This window comes from Ostrea edulis, chromosome 5 (genome assembly GCF_947568905.1).
Source record: "Ostrea edulis chromosome 5, xbOstEdul1.1, whole genome shotgun sequence".
In the NCBI taxonomy this organism is placed as follows: domain Eukaryota; kingdom Metazoa; phylum Mollusca; class Bivalvia; order Ostreida; family Ostreidae; genus Ostrea; species Ostrea edulis.
In genome coordinates this window covers 83,089,168-83,105,437 of record NC_079168.1, presented here as the reverse complement: position 1 = coordinate 83,105,437, position 16,270 = coordinate 83,089,168, and the positions used below count along the sequence as shown (strand labels likewise).

At 35.1% G+C, this 16,270-nt stretch overlaps 1 protein-coding gene across 3 annotated transcripts in view; it reads right to left on the bottom strand.

The window, feature by feature from the left end:
* The window catches only part of LOC125652860 (cap-specific mRNA (nucleoside-2'-O-)-methyltransferase 1-like), a 31,601-nt gene that overhangs the window by 13,922 nt on the left and 1,409 nt on the right, over window positions 1-16,270 (bottom strand). For 2 of the 3 annotated variants that reach the window (XR_008803329.1, XM_056166509.1), the window contains exons 2-18: window positions 14,355-14,488; window positions 13,340-13,501; window positions 10,880-10,972; window positions 10,579-10,650; window positions 9,658-9,752; window positions 9,037-9,109; window positions 8,480-8,672; window positions 8,048-8,166; window positions 7,573-7,669; window positions 7,317-7,449; window positions 7,031-7,216; window positions 6,852-6,912; window positions 6,434-6,487; window positions 6,198-6,266; window positions 5,829-5,969; window positions 3,921-4,052; window positions 3,670-3,761 (exon numbers count right to left, since the gene is read on the bottom strand). Coding sequence is in view for 2 of the 3 variants with exons in the window: in XM_056166509.1 (XP_056022484.1) it covers window positions 3,670-3,761; window positions 3,921-4,052; window positions 5,829-5,969; window positions 6,198-6,266; window positions 6,434-6,487; window positions 6,852-6,912; window positions 7,031-7,216; window positions 7,317-7,449; window positions 7,573-7,669; window positions 8,048-8,166; window positions 8,480-8,672; window positions 9,037-9,109; window positions 9,658-9,752; window positions 10,579-10,650; window positions 10,880-10,972; window positions 13,340-13,501; window positions 14,355-14,488 (1,906 nt within the window). In the remaining variant the exon portion in view is untranslated. Of the gene's footprint in view, window positions 1-3,669; window positions 3,762-3,920; window positions 4,053-5,828; window positions 5,970-6,197; window positions 6,267-6,433; window positions 6,488-6,851; window positions 6,913-7,030; window positions 7,217-7,316; window positions 7,450-7,572; window positions 7,670-8,047; window positions 8,167-8,479; window positions 8,673-9,036; window positions 9,110-9,657; window positions 9,753-10,578; window positions 10,651-10,879; window positions 10,973-13,218; window positions 13,264-13,339; window positions 13,502-14,354; window positions 14,489-16,270 lie in introns of those variants that run through there. The other variant, XM_056166510.1, reaches the window with a different exon arrangement.

Sequence of the window (16,270 nt, the reverse complement as noted above, 5' to 3'; positions counted from 1 at the left end):
CAGAACAATGGAATCAGACTGAATTCTCAATCCTACAGTCTACACACAGAACAATACAAACAGACTGAATTCTCAATCCTACAGTCTACACACAGAACAATAGAATCAGACTGAATTCTCAATCCTACAGTCTACACACAGAACAATGGAATCAGACTGAATTCTCAATCCTACAGTCTACACACACAGAACAATAGAATCAGACTGAATTCTCAATCCTACAGTCTACACACAGAACAATAGAATCAGACTGAATTCTCAATCCTACAGTCCACACACAGAGAACAATACAACCAGACTGAATTCTCAATCCTACAGTCTACACACAGAACAATAGAATCAGACTGAATTCTCAATCCTACTCTACACACAGAGAACAATAGAATCAGACTGAATTCTCAATCCTACAGTCTACACACAGAGAACAATAGAACCAGACTGAATTCTCAATCCTACAGTCTATACATAGAACAATAGAATCAGACTGAATTCTCAATCCTATTCTACACACACAGAACAATAGAATCAGACTGAATTCTCAATCCTACAGTCTACACAGAGAACAATAGAATCAGACTGAATTCTCAATCCTATACTCTACACACACAGAACAATAGAATCAGACTGAATTCTCAATCCTACAGTCTACACACAGAACAATAGAATCAGACTGAATTCTCAATCCTACAGTCTACACACAGAGAACAATAGAATCAGACTGAATTCTCAATCCTACAGTCTACACAGAGAACAATAGAATCAGACTGAATTCTCAATCCTATACTCTACACACACAGAACAATAGAATCAGACTGAATTCTCAATCCTACAGTCTACACACAGAACAATAGAATCAGACTGAATTCTCAATCCTACAGTCCACACACACAGAACAATAGAATCAGACTGAATTCTCAATCCTACAGTCTACACACAGAACAATAGAATCAGACTGAATTCTCAATCCTACAGTCCACACACACAGAGAACAATAGAATCAGACTGAATTCTCAATCCTACAGTCTACACACAGAACAATAGAATCAAACTGAATTCTCAATCCTACAGTCCACACACAGAGAACAATAGAATCAGACTGAATTCTCAATCCTACAGTCTACACACAGAACAATAGAATCAGACTGAATTCTCAATCCTACAGTCTACACAGAGAACAATAGAATCAGACTGAATTCTCAATCCTACAGTCTACACACAGAACAATACAACCAGACTGAATTCTCAATCCTACAGTCTACACACACAGAACAATAGAATCAGACTGAATTCTCAATCCTACAGTCTACACACAGAACAATAGAACCAGACTGAATTCTCAATCCTACAGTCTACACACAGAACAATAGAATCAGACTGAATTCTCAATCCTACAGTCTACACACAGAACAATAGAATCAGACTGAATTCTCAATCCTACTCTACACACTGAGCACAATGGAATCAGACTGAATTCTCAATCCTACAGTCTACACACAGAACAATGGAATCAGACTGAATTCTCAATCTTACAGTCCACACACAGAGAACAATAGAATCAGACTGAATTCTCAATCCTACAGTCTACACACAGAACAATAGAATCAGACTGAATTCTCAATCCTACAGTCTATACAGAGAACAATAGAATCAGACTGAATTCTCAATCCTACAGTCTACACACAGAACAATAGAATCAGACTGAATTCTCAATCCTACAGTCTACATACAAAACAATAGAACCAGACTGAATTCTCAATCCTACAGTCCACACACAGAGAACAATGGAATCAGACTGAATTCTCAATCCTACAGTCCACACACACAGAACAATAGAATCAGACTGAATTCTCAATCCTACAGTCTACACACAGAGAACAATAGAATCAGACTGAATTCTCAATCCTACACACAGAACAATGGAATCAGATTGAATTCTCAATCCTACAGTCTACACACAGAACAATAGAATCAGACTGAATTCTCAATCCTACAGTCTACATACAAAACAATGGAATCAGACTGAATTCTCAATCCTACAGTCCACACACACAGAACAATAGAATCAGACTGAATTCTCAATCCTACAGTCTACACACAGAACAATGGAATCAGACTGAATTCTCAATCCTACAGTCTACACACAGAACAATAGAATCAGACTGAATTCTCAATCCTACAGTCTACACACAGAACAATAGAATCAGACTGAATTCTCAATCCTACAGTCTACACACAGAACAATAGAATCAGACTGAATTCTCAATCCTACAGTCTACACACAGAGAACAATAGAATCAGACTGAATTCTCAATCCTACTCTACACACTGAGAACAATGGAATCAGACTGAATTCTCAATCCTACAGTCCACACACAGAGAACAATAGAATCAGACTGAATTCTCAATCCTACAGTCTACACACACAACAATAGAATCAGACTGAATTCTCAATCCTACAGTCCACACACAGAACAACAGAATCAGACTGAATTCTCAATCCTACTCTACACACAGAGAACAATAGAATCAGACTGAATTCTCAATCCTACAGTCTACACACAGAACAATAGAATCAGACTGAATTCTCAATCCTACAGTCCACACACAGAGAACAATAGAATCAGACTGAATTCTCAATCCTACAGTCTACACACAGAACAATAGAATCAGACTGAATTCTCAATCCTACAGTCCACACACAGAACAATAGAATCAGACTGAATTCTCAATCCTACAGTCTACACACAGAGAACAATAGAATCAGACTGAATTCTCAATCCTACAGTCTACACACAGAGAACAATAGAACCAGACTGAATTCTCAATCCTACAGTCTAAACATAGAACAATAGAATCAGACTGAATTCTCAATCCTACAGTCTACACACAGAGAACAATAGAATCAGACTGGATTACAACGTACATGTATTTAAGTGATAGCTGACATAGTTTGTTGAGTTTGATTGTGAACCACGAAACTGTAAAATGTATTCGTCAACAGAACCCTTCACTCCAAGAGATTCAAACTTACTTCTCTTTATTAATGCGAAACATTAATATTCCAAAAGAATGCAATTCTAATCACAAAATCTTTAAGAGCATGAAACATAGTCTGTATTTAGCATGATCCACGATAATAAAATACAACAATCCCACAGGAGGGTGGGTTTGCTCTGTGATGAACTGCTTCCTATGTTATTCAATGTTTAAAGGTTTAGTGTTTGAAGAAATTTGAATCATTGTATCATTACCTGCCCATTCGAGAGTAGACAAATCTTCACAAAACCCTAATACATGTACCTATTTTTCAATTTGTTGGCATTTACATCAACAAAATAAATTTCATGTTCCTCAGTCAATTCTATTTATGTGTGATCTTTTTAAACTTTTTAAACTCGTTTTGTAATTTTCAATACATTTTTTAACATTCCGAACACGTAAGACAACAATATATAACAGCCATGGCCATTCCATTGAACATACTGACTGACTAATTTGTTGGCATATTTATGCCATATGAAAAATCATTGTTCAATGACTTAAAAAATTTACTGAAGAAAATCATAATAAAATATAAACATCTTTATTGATTTCCTTTAATGTTCACAAAATTTTCTACCTTCAGAAAAAGAACCCATGAATATACAATGTGATGAAATATAGGCTTACCTGTCTCTGAAAGGATAATTCCTGATGTCTTTGCCATAGAGAAACATGGCGTCGAGGGCATGAAGGGTCATCATTCTTCTTTGTCCAGTTCCCTATACAATCACAAAACTCAGTGAATACTTTATCATGAATCAAAGAGTTTAGCATACTCACAGAATTTACTATATAAAATCAAATACAACAAGAGAGCCACTGTCCTCTCCTGTATCTGTGTGTCTGTTGTAGTTCTATACTAAAACAATAACTCTCACCTCTCCCTTCATCTCCTGGACAATCTCCACTTCTATCAGTGTGTCTGTTGGTAATTCTATTCGGATATTGTCTTCCTCTAATTTTCTCCATCTTGACCGTGGATTTCCGTCCCATTTAAACACATGTGATCTCTAGAAGTAACAATTCCAACATTTACAAAAACTGATATGGTGAGGACTTAAGTTTCTGTACAACTGGATCATGTTCTCATCCCACTTTATACCTTATAACCACCACTTTATACCTTATTACCACCACTTTATACCTTTATTACCACCACTTTATACCTTTATTACCACCACATTATACCTTATTACCACCACTTTATACCCTTATTTATACCTTATTACCACCACTTTATACTTTATTACCACCACTTTATACCTTATTACCACCACTTTATACCTTATTACCACCACATTATACCTTATTACCACCACTTTATACCCTTATTACCACCACTTTATATCTTATTACCACCACTTTAAACCTTATTACTTAGGAATAGCAGAAAAGGATGTACAAAAAATGGTGAATTTCACAACCCAGGGTTTTGACTCGAGGATGGGTTCAAATTAGTCATATCTTTTAATGTTTTAATGTTAATACACCTATTATTATATATTATTTAAAGCCTTTCATCAGTTTTTTTTAGGGCATTAAAGTTTTAAGAAAACCTCTCTGTTTTAAAAAGAGTTAATGAGACAGCAACTGTTTTCAGTGCTCTAAATATCATTTTAGAATAGAGCTAAAGAATTGCATTTGTAACACAAGAGTATGTATGACCTTCCAGCAAGATGCTATCGTTTTGTTGTGACACCAGGAAAATTGTACCGTAATTTTCGGAAATAGAGTCGGTGTGGAGTATAGGACAAAAGGCTTATTTATTGTCATTTTCTGAGAAATATCTTTAGCTTGGTTGATTCGGCAGATAGGGCGAAACTTTCCCACCTGTATCTAGTGTTATTATGAGGTCAATAGGGCATGGGTATTGTTGCATGCGCAAGTCATTCCAGTATAATCTAACAGATGTCTCAGAAAGCATTGGTGCTGTAAATAAAATTACCACTTTGCCAATCCAACTTTAAGCATTGCACATTCAGAATTAGTTTACTGTTTATCATCTGACATGTTAGTTTTTGTGTCAGCTATTTTTTAGCAAGCCCAGTAAAATTGATTGAAAGTAATTACATAGTTTGATGCTTCATTTGTTTTAAATAATTTGTATGTAACATATTAATGGTCTCATTTATTCATGTAAAATAGCTAAATAATGAAGTGTATATTGAGCCTGCTCATTTCTAAAGATTTTTTTGGTCTTCAGATCCAATTTTTATTACACACATGCCTTAGATAGGTCGATTCGGTGTATTGAGCAAGGGTAGCAGGAACAAATTATCTACCTTATTATTGAAAATTTTGGTAAATTCATATTTGTAACAATTTTCAGGATAAGTATGGCATTTCATGATGAAATGTGAAGGTGTTTTCAGAAACAGCTTACGGTAAATTACTGATGAGTAAATTGATTATGAGAATGTCTCTAAAGCAAAATGTAACTATTTTGAACTTTTTGGTTGTATTTTACAAATATTGTGGAAAATAATTCATTTTGTGACATCAAACGAACAACCCCACACAAATAATCTTATCAACACCTACGATATATCAATATATATATATATATAAATGTTACAGTTTATCTGTCATCTGAATAATTCTTAATACTATATAACGGCAGACATCAGTAATGTAATGGATATAGTGGTCTTCATCAGAAATTACAATTGTGGAGAATTACACATCCCCAAGACAGCATAAAACTTTGATTAAAATGGTTCATCTGATCCCCGAGTTCAGTTGAACTAAACAGGACAGACGATTATGTCTGTAATGAACACACATACCCCCAAACCAAGAAGGTACCATCGTTTTCGTTCTTGGTTTCCGATGACGTAACATCGATAGTTGTATGGAGTTTTGATGTTGGAGAGCGTGTCCGGAGAGAGGTCCTCAATATCATGATAGACAAAGTCCACATCACTACCCTGGAAAATCAGAGATGTCAATAATCAACCAAAAACTGGTGGAAAATATTGGGCAGAGAAGGTCATCTTGTGTCTCTATCAGATGTTGAACCTCCATGTTAATCACTTGTTTCTACCTCAGGAAGAAAGATCTTTCAAGACGTAATTACATATCTTTATCTTGGAAGATGATGGTTCGAGTAAGTAAACTTGTCTCTATAAGACGTAATTAAATGTTTCTACACGTACCCCAGTGAGGGCCTCAAACTTGACCTTGGGATTTGATTTGGTTGGAGCTTTCCTAACTTCATCAGGGAGCTGAAAATTATGGCAACAAAGAGAATTAGCATGAAGAATTCTGCTCAAGTTAATCTCAGTTACAAATATGGCAACATTGAGAATTGGCATGAAGACATTCAAATTCGATCAACTTAATCTTTTGTAATATAAAAAGCAGTAATGATTTCTCTGAGGACTGAGCTTACATTCCATCTCTTTAAACAGTCTCTCCTCACATCTGCCTGTCGGGTTTCATACAGCTGCCTAATGATTAAATACAATATAATGCTTACTGAAGATCAAGATTAGGTATCACATAAAGCTTTCTGAAGATCAAGATTAGGTATCACATAAAGCTTTCTGAAGATCAAGATTAGGTATCACATAAAGCTTTCTGAAGATCAAGATTAGGTATCATATAAAGCTTTCTGAAGATCAAGATTAAGTATTATATAAAGCTTGCTGAAGATCAAGATTAGGTACAAAAAGCTTGCTGAAGATCAAAATCACATATATCACATAAAGCTGGCTGAAGATCAAGATCAAATATAATATGTTTAATCGTAACTCTGATAATAAAATTTTATCCGAATTTGCATGTGGGGCATATAAAGGAAACAATACTTGCGTGTTTTGAACAAATGATTGAATTTTCTTTAATCCAGAAATCTGCATTTTACCAAGGCTGAAAGAAAAGAATGAGACTTTGATTTGTAGGATACATGACTACAAATACAAAATCTAAAAGAGCAGAGTACATCATAGTTTCATGAGGTGCGTATTCACCAGATTCCTTCACTCACTTTACATTGGACTCGTATATGTAGTTAAAGAAACACTGATCTGATTCCAAGTTATCCATCGGCACAATCTCACAAACATCTTGTGTTGATGTGGAGACCATCAGACGATTCAAATCCAGATTTATTTCGTGCATGTAATGTCTCACCGGGTCAAAGTCTTCACGTAAACCCTGACACACGATGTACCTGTTACCATGGAGAAGGTCAAGAGTTCACAGAGAATACATAATCTGTCCCATGTTATGAATGACCAGTGTAAAATGAACTCCAGTTTGTCTTCTCTTACCTCTCTGAGTTGGCCGGCCTGCTGGTTACTGGTTTACAAATACTGACTTTGTGGAATATTCTGTACATGAGATAAACTAATCCGACACTGAATGGGGTGAAGAGGTCAAACAACTTACAGACAAAATGACCACCTGAAAAATTGTTGGAACATTAATAACATTTCAGTAATTAAAGCCACATTTAACAAGCTGCTAAGTACTTAGAGTGCATTTATTGGCGATTTCTGTTTTAAGCAATGGTGACGATTGTTCTACCTGGCCTGAGTATGGATATGGCTACCAGGAACTGACAAAGATAAAGCTGTTTGGACAGAATCTCTTGAATGTTTTCTTGACCTTCGACTGAGAAACCCTGAAAAAACAGAGCTCTGTAAGTTACCATAGAAACACAACACAGGAGAAGTGTGGAGCTCAAGAGTACTACAGTAACTGCCAATCAAAGAGAAAATAAACCCCATCTGCATACCAACTTTCATTTGTGACAACTTCATTTTGCAATTTGCAAGTGATTAACTTGTTTGTGGTGACTGCGACACAGATAATCTTGAACGAATATGAGAAACAGCAAAGGACTGGTTTGCAGCAAGAAATGTTTGCGAAGGTGAGGTTCTCATGAACTTTTAGAAAATTTCTAGCATGCAAATAAAAGTTGATTTATAGTAATTCAGCCAATGAAATAGAAGACCTAACCCATCAGCCATTACAAAATAAACTCCTATTCCCGACCTACCCCATCAGCCATTACAAAATAAACTCCTTTTCCCTCGGTGTTGTCTTTGACAAACTTGATGAACTCTGCTTGGTTGTCAGGATTGAAAATATCACCATCCCCCTCGATCCCACCAACACCTGTTCAAAAAACAACAAATCAAAAATATATCCTCCACCTCCCTCCCACTGACTCTTGTACAAACATCAACAAATTCACAAACAGTAAAGGAGAAATCCTGATTATGTGCATTTATCCTTAAATCACATTTTCCTCCCTGATGCCAACATTTGTTCACATTTACGAAACATTTCTGTGGTTCCCAAACATGTTATTGACAAAGAAATGCTTGAAATCAAATCAATTAGGCATGAAAAGGGTTTACAGCTGGATGAGGGAAAATCAAAGCTCCTTTAAGAAGACATTTACAGGTATTAGTAAGCACTCTAATACCATAGTGAGGCTCAAACATCTCTGGCGGACCAGCAAAGAAATCCTCCAGCTTGAAGTCACAAGGACCTTTCAAGGTCATTCCGAATCCTTTGGCATCCCCTTTAGTTCTCCACAAAACATACTCGCTGAAACCACCAGGGCCAGCACAAATGTCAGCAAAATATAGTATGTCTGATGGCCGGAGCATGGGTTTCTACAGTATAGAAACAGCACTTCAATAAAGTGATGCAAGCTGAGTAACATTTACCAAATAAAATGTTAAGATTTAAAAAATTTCATTGGAATGTAAAAATGTGGTTGGTCACAAGATGAACTGTAACACCTAAAGGTCATCACAAGGTCAGATGCTTAATTATGATTTGAATCTCAGAAATTGTCCTTGAACTGTGTCACTCAAGTAATACATCACAATAGAATTGCACTGCTCTATCTTTAAACCAAAATAAAATCATATCATGTGACATTGTGGATTGGAATGGAAACATCATTTCCTTACATATAGGAAAACATTTGTAACATGTTCGCATATTGACACAGCTGTGTGTGGCAGAACTTACGCCCTGTGCGTCTTTTGGTGATGTAAACATAAAGTCCAACATAAAATCCATATTAGCCAATTTGACAGCTGCTCTGAAGGAAAAAAAAACATTTTCTTCTTTAAAATTGTCTGACATTTATCTAATATGCTAACACTTTTATTTCAAAGATTGTGTTATCCACCCAACAATTCTAAAATGAAAAACATGTCACTTAACAAATACAAGATGCCTGACATACATAAATGTCAGTTAGTGTTTAATTAGAAGATTATCATCTGGGGTCACAAAAAAATATGGGGCAGGTGGGAGGATTTTAATTTTTAATTTTTACTTCCTGACAAAAAAAAAAATTAACGATAAAAGACATCACACAAAGTGTTAATCAAGTTAACATTAAAAAAAACCTTGGTAGAAGATATAAAACCAACATTCTGCAACTTTAATTATTCACTCATGTCACTGGGAAGCAAGTTTGTTTGAAATCTTTAATTTTTACGAAAATAAAAAAATCGGGGTGGGCCCTTTTTTGAGGGGCGGGCAGGGATGATAATCTATCAATTAATTTTGATTGGCCTAATAAGAATTACATGTCATAACATTTGTTTAGGATAACCTGCTGTCATGTTCCGTGGGGATTACCTGTTGAGAAAGAACGCGCCTCTAATGGTTTCATACGGATTTGATTTTGTTCTGGCTCTCCTCATTTCTTCTGGCTCCAACTCATCAAAGACACTCTAACAGAAATAAGAACGGTCATGTCAGCATATACATTATGTTATTTTACCCTATTTGGTGTAATGAAATGATGACTATAGGCTCACAATTCTATCATGTACAGTGAATAAATGGAAATTTTCCTGTATAAGTGCAACCATAAATCAGTGCTAAGCCTTTTGTTTCCACTCTGAAGGTGTGAAATATGAATCCTGGTGAAATAAGTGTACATCCCGCCCCTGGTGTGTCTAGAAGTCCAAGTTTGCCCCACTCCCATTACAAACTGGTAATATGTTTGTCTATGTGATTATTTTTTTTTGGGGGGGGGGGGGGGGGGGGTCTGTTACGTGATTTATACTTGAACAAATGTCTACTTCCCAGTTTCCTTGAGGGCTCAATAGATTCTCAGAGATATATGTATTTAGTGACTCAATAGACTCTCAGAGATATATGTATTTAGTGACTCAATAGACTCTCAGAGATATATGTATTTAGTGACTCAATAGACTCTCAGAGATATATGTATTTAGTGACTCAATAGACTCTCAGAGATATATGTATTTAGTGACTCAATAGACTCTCAGAGATATATTTAGTGACTCAATAGACTCTCAGAGATATATGTATTTAGTGACTCAATAGACTCTCAGAGATATATGTATTTAGGTCTGTGTTTAATGTTCACTATGAACAATACAGAAGCATGCTATCACTCCCAACAAAATTCTGGATTTTGTAAAATCAAATCAAACAGAATTTTCTCATTCTATTTAGTATTCTGATACATATTCTTACCTTACTGTTTAAAATTCTCATTCCATTTAGTATTCTGATACATATTCTTACCTTACTGTTTAAAATTGCTGATAAAACATTTTCATCACAAAATTCAGCTTCATCGTCTATTGATAATTTTTTCTGAAAATATAAGTTTGATATTTTACCAATCAGGTCATTAATCACACACTTTTGTAATTCATGAGTCATCAGAACACTGCTATCAGAACCTCCAGAAGACCTTCGTAAAGGTCACCACAATGTATCATGGTGTTGCGAATAAAACCTTTCACATAAAACTTTGGTATCATATATACAGCATGGTTTTAAATTCTTCTAACTGAAAATAAGTTTTTTTCTGAACTTTCACCTGTCCAATCTGTTTCCACCCTCTCATTATTTCAATGCTGGGAACTGGCTCCGAACACGTCGGGATCCATGATACATCTTCTTTTTCAATTATCTAAAATGATATAAATGCAGTGAAATCAAACTGATTACCGGTACTTAGTTCAGTTTAGTCTGGCATGCAAACACTGCATATGCTCTTTTAAATATAGCATCAAATGGGTCTTAGACATTGGAATTGTAGTAAACACATTATTTCTCAGAGCTCTTAAAATAGCTCTTCAAATATCAAATCTCTTTTGTCTCAAAGTTTACAAGAGCACCCCTAAGTGGAGCATCTCCTTGCAATATGGAATAAATATATATAAATGCATTAGTAAATCATAAAAGTTTAATGAGGCCAAATGCTTTTGCAGAAAATCAGGACAGATTAGTCTTGAGTCTATTCTCAGTTTATGGTCTTGAGGCCAGATGTGTTGCGCATTTTCAGAGTAAATATCTTGTAGAAACTCTCTCTCTCTCTCAGAAGAGAGTAAGTTTTTTGTATCACAAAATGATTTATAGACACACAGATCGATGAAATACATTTTAGTGATGAACAAGAGATGTTTGTAATACACATATGCCCCCCCCCCCCCCCCCCCAGTGTAAATTGAAAAGGGTTATACACATGCATCATTTAATTGATAGTAGTATCACCAATTCATTATATTGAGCAGACAATATCTTCCTATGTCAGGAGTGGATTGACTATGTGACCTAAAAATCATTAGGGGTCATCTACTCCTTATGCTGTACCAGTGTACCAAGTTTGGTGTCAATCAAACAAATAATTCTTAAAATATAGGAGACAATATATTACTATGTCCTGTTTAACCCTTGACCTTTGACTATGTGACCTGAAAATCAATAGGGGTCATCTTCTCCTGAAGATGTACCAGTGTACCAAGTTTAATGTCTGTCAAGCAAAGGGCTCTCAAGATATTGAGCTGATAGTATATTCCTATGTCCAGTTTGACCCTTGACCATGTGACCTCAAAATCAATAGGGGTCATCTTCTCCTGAAGATGTACCAGTGTACCAAGTTTAATGTCTGTCAAGCAAAGAGCTCTCAAGATATTGAGCTGACAGTATATTCCTATGTCCAGTTTGACCCTTGACCATGTGACCTCAAAATCAATAGGGGTCATCTTCTTCTAAAGATATACCAGTGTACCAAAGTTTGATGTCTGTCAAGCAAAGGGTTCTCTAAACATTGAGTGGTCAGTATATTCCTATGTCCAGTTTGACCCTTGACCTTTGACCATAAAATCAATAGGGGTCAAGTGTACCAAGTTTGACGTCTGTCAAGCAAAGGGTTCTCAAGATATTGAGTGGACAGTATATTCCTATGTCCAGAGTAGATTGACCCTTGAACTTTTTACCTGAAAAACAACAGGGGTCCTCTTTTACTCATAACCAACCCACATATGAAATATCATTATGATCAAGTGAATGGTTCTCAAGATATTGAGCAGACAACATGTGGTCTACCGACCGACCGACAGGTGCAAAGCAATATGCCCCTCTTCTTTGAAGGGGGGCATAATTAAAAGGCCTATGGTTTATGATCACTACAACAAGTTATTAGCACGAGCTGTATACTGTGGTGATCTAAAAATAATATCAATGTTTTAAGTAATGTTGTAATGTAATTTTCTGTTGAGAAATATCACTGTAGATTGCAAAATGCAAAATAATAAACAATGCCTCAAGATTTATATACGCTAACGTTTAGTTATACAGCAACATACACTAACACATTACGATAAAGTCAAAAGTTAGCTTGTGTACTGTTTAGAGACTTTTAAATTCAAGTTGGAAAAAATATGCAATGGCTAAAGATTTATGTATAACAAACATCAAATATTAAAAGTGCAAAAATACATACACGTTAGCTTACCAAATTACCTTCATAGGATCAAAATTCGCATGTCAAAAGGAAAGCACAAGTCCATAGTTAACTCGTTTATTTATTATTTTGTATTGTAAATTATAGTATTTACCAAAATTCTGAGAAATATTTCATCAATGACCTTGAAAATCAATAGGGTGCTTCCTCATTCAATGCCAAATATGTATGCAAACAGTAATTATTGTCCGTTTTATGGTTCTCTCTAGAATCTTGCACACAATCTTATACACAAATGGACACACAAATTAGCGATGCTATATTCCATTTGCAACTAGTTGCACAAGAGGATAATAATAGACATTTAAATATCAAAGAACTGAAGTATCTCAAAGTTCTTACAACATAAATATCAAGGAATCAACCTTAATCTCTTCTGTCTCAAAGTTCTAAATAGACATTTAAAAAACCTGTTCTGTTTCGAAGTTCTTGATAGACATTGAAAAAAACCTGTTCTGTTTCGAAGTTCTTGATAGACATTGAAAAAAACTGTGTTCTGTTTTGAAGTTCTTGATAGACATTGAAAAAAACCTGTTCTGTTTCGAAGTTCCAGTCTATTTCCTCTGATGGTTCCAGCCCTTTGATCTTCATGCCTAGACCCCGCCTCCCTCTCTGATTGGATGCTTCCACAATTTCTACACGACCCTGCTGCTTCTTACCAAGACCAAGTCCTTCCTTGTAACCCATCTTTGCCTGTTGGTATAAGAAAGTACACCTGTAATGCTTCTTGTTTTATGTTTATTGTTATTGTCAATAACTTGAGAGATAATTAGTGTACAGAGGATACATTTTTCACACACACACACACCCATTACATGCAATATCTCATGGATTGGAAAGGAAATTCCTGGAATCACGCATCCAAAACATCATCTCCAGCTATAGGAGCCGAAAATCTCCTGTATCTTTGAACGGAGATTTATTGTAAAAGAAAACCTTCCATAATGGAATCTTATTCTTAAATAATGAGACACACAATGGTGACGAGCAGACCAATGGCTAACTTTTATACAGTTCAAGCTTCCCAGGCAATGATTTCAGCCTTCAGCAGTAGATAATTTAATGTTTTGAACTCTGTGATTTTATTAAAGAATCAATTACAGGTATTAGTCAGAAGGCCTACATTGCTGTTCATACCCCAAAACGCTCAAAGATCCAATGCAATTTTTTTTTCTAAATTATTTCTCTTTATAATTTTTTTCTCTCCAGAGAAGAAATTGTATAAATTAGAAATCTAGCTACAGCCATAACTTTTGTATAAGTCATGTTGACTGATAATGAAATTGAACGAACAATGCCGGGTACATGTATTAACCGGTATATTGTAAGGAAACAATTATTATCATAAATAAATCTTTAATAAAGTAAAACTTTTCCAACTTTCCCTTAAAAAGGGGATTGAAAATGACTGTTTTTATTCTATATGATATATATGTATATATGTTGAAATATGTGGATAATTATATTTTCTTCTAGAAAATAACTCCCAATCTCCTATATCACAAGGTTTTATTGTCAGCTTCACTAGAACTGGAGATCTACCCACCATCATCCTGGCTGAGAAGTCATTGTACGTCCCAGAACTATTGGTCTTCGCCTTCTTTCTGGGAGGTTGGTTGGAGTCTGTGTCGTCATTGTTGGAACCAATATGTAGAGCATCCTCCGGCTCAGAATCTGAATCTACAGTGTATTCTAACAACATTAAACACCAAAAAACCTCACATGTGTTTTAACAGCATTAACACTGGTATTAAACTGATGATAGTAACGATCGTTACTATCATCCCAAGATGGCGGAAGGAAATTCCGGAAAGACAACGTTTACTTATTATATCTATTTGTATTGCTTATTTGCGAATGATATGTAGGTAAGAAATATCATACACAAGCAACAATTACAATCAGGTGTTATTTATCTTTTATACGGCTCATATGAACAGAAAATTCGTCGTTGAAAAAACAGCGAGGATGATAGTAACTAAACACTTCTGTAATTCTATATTACATGTATATTATAAAGATACAACATGAACTATTTACAGAATGTTTGATGAAAAGTAATAATTTTTTTCAAAAAAATACATGTATATATTCAAAAATTGAAGAGAAGAAATTGACCTTTTTGAAATCATCATAGTGCAGTCCTGTGTATTTAAAATACAATGATTACATATGACAAATAGGAAGCTGTGCAGAGTGAGGCATTACTAATCTGTGTATTTCAGACTAACAGTAGAAAAACGTCAAGGGCAAGTTCAATGTGAACACAAACAAGCAGTAATTAGTATAAAGTCATGTGCACTAAAGAATGTCCACACTTCTTGTCTGCTAGTGATAAACATAAAAATTATTTGTACAATCCAGGGATCCGTCAAGGATATGTAAGTATAACTAATTGTTGTGTAACATTTAGTTTATCTGTAATTATAGATAATTCAGGGATGTTCAAAATTTGCTGAAGCAATACTCTGCATTTGATGCTTTCAAAATGCAACAACAGGAGTACTGGAAATGCCTGTCAAAAGCTTATGCGAGGTGTTTTTCTTAAAGGGACATGGGCATGATTTTGGTGGAAAAAAATATTGGATATTAATTAGTAATATGGTAGTATTTGATATGTGTAAAACCTAGCAAGAAACCTAAATTTCAAAAACTGATGCAAACATGTATTTGAGACATCTAAACTTTTCATTTTCAAAACAAGGCACGAGTCCTGTTTATGTTTACATGTTGCGCGACTCAGCTATCAACATGGTTCAAAAGTTGATGGCTTTGGAGAAAAAAAGCTTTTACAACAAAAATATTCACTTCTTACTTCATTGTGCATGCTCCCTAAACTGATTTAGCAATAATCTATGTTGAAATGCTGCATGCTATTGAAATTTCTGTGTTCTCATCTCCACACGATTTACAAGCAATTGTTTAGAGTCCTATGAAATGTCTGTGCACTCTAGATATAGATTAACACTGTGTTTACAAACACAATTTGGGAGTTAACATTAATGGTTGTCTGATTGCCCAGGGCAAGTGAAAACCCAGTTCAGACAAGTGAAACTCAATAAACACTTGTCCACTTGCGCAAGTGATTATTTCAGTAGGAAATGTGATTACTTTCATTGTGTTAAGCTTGATGAATATTCATAAATAAAGCCAGACTCCCTATTCTTTGTTTTTTTTTACGGAATCATCAAGTTTTTACTAGTGAGAGCCTCTTTCTAGTAGGTCATACCAAATCTTATTCTATCAGTAAGTCGTTCCAAATAAATAAATTATCTGACATACGACTTTAGACATGTTTGTGAGAAAATGGTGGCTCATAACCGTCTCTCTAACTCCCCAGTATTTTAGTGATGATAAAAGAAAAGGGAATATAGAGAATTACTAGAGATCTCAAATAAAAAGGAAATGCAAGTTTCAGGTCACGTGACAAATTAACATTTATGGGTTTAATTGACACTGACT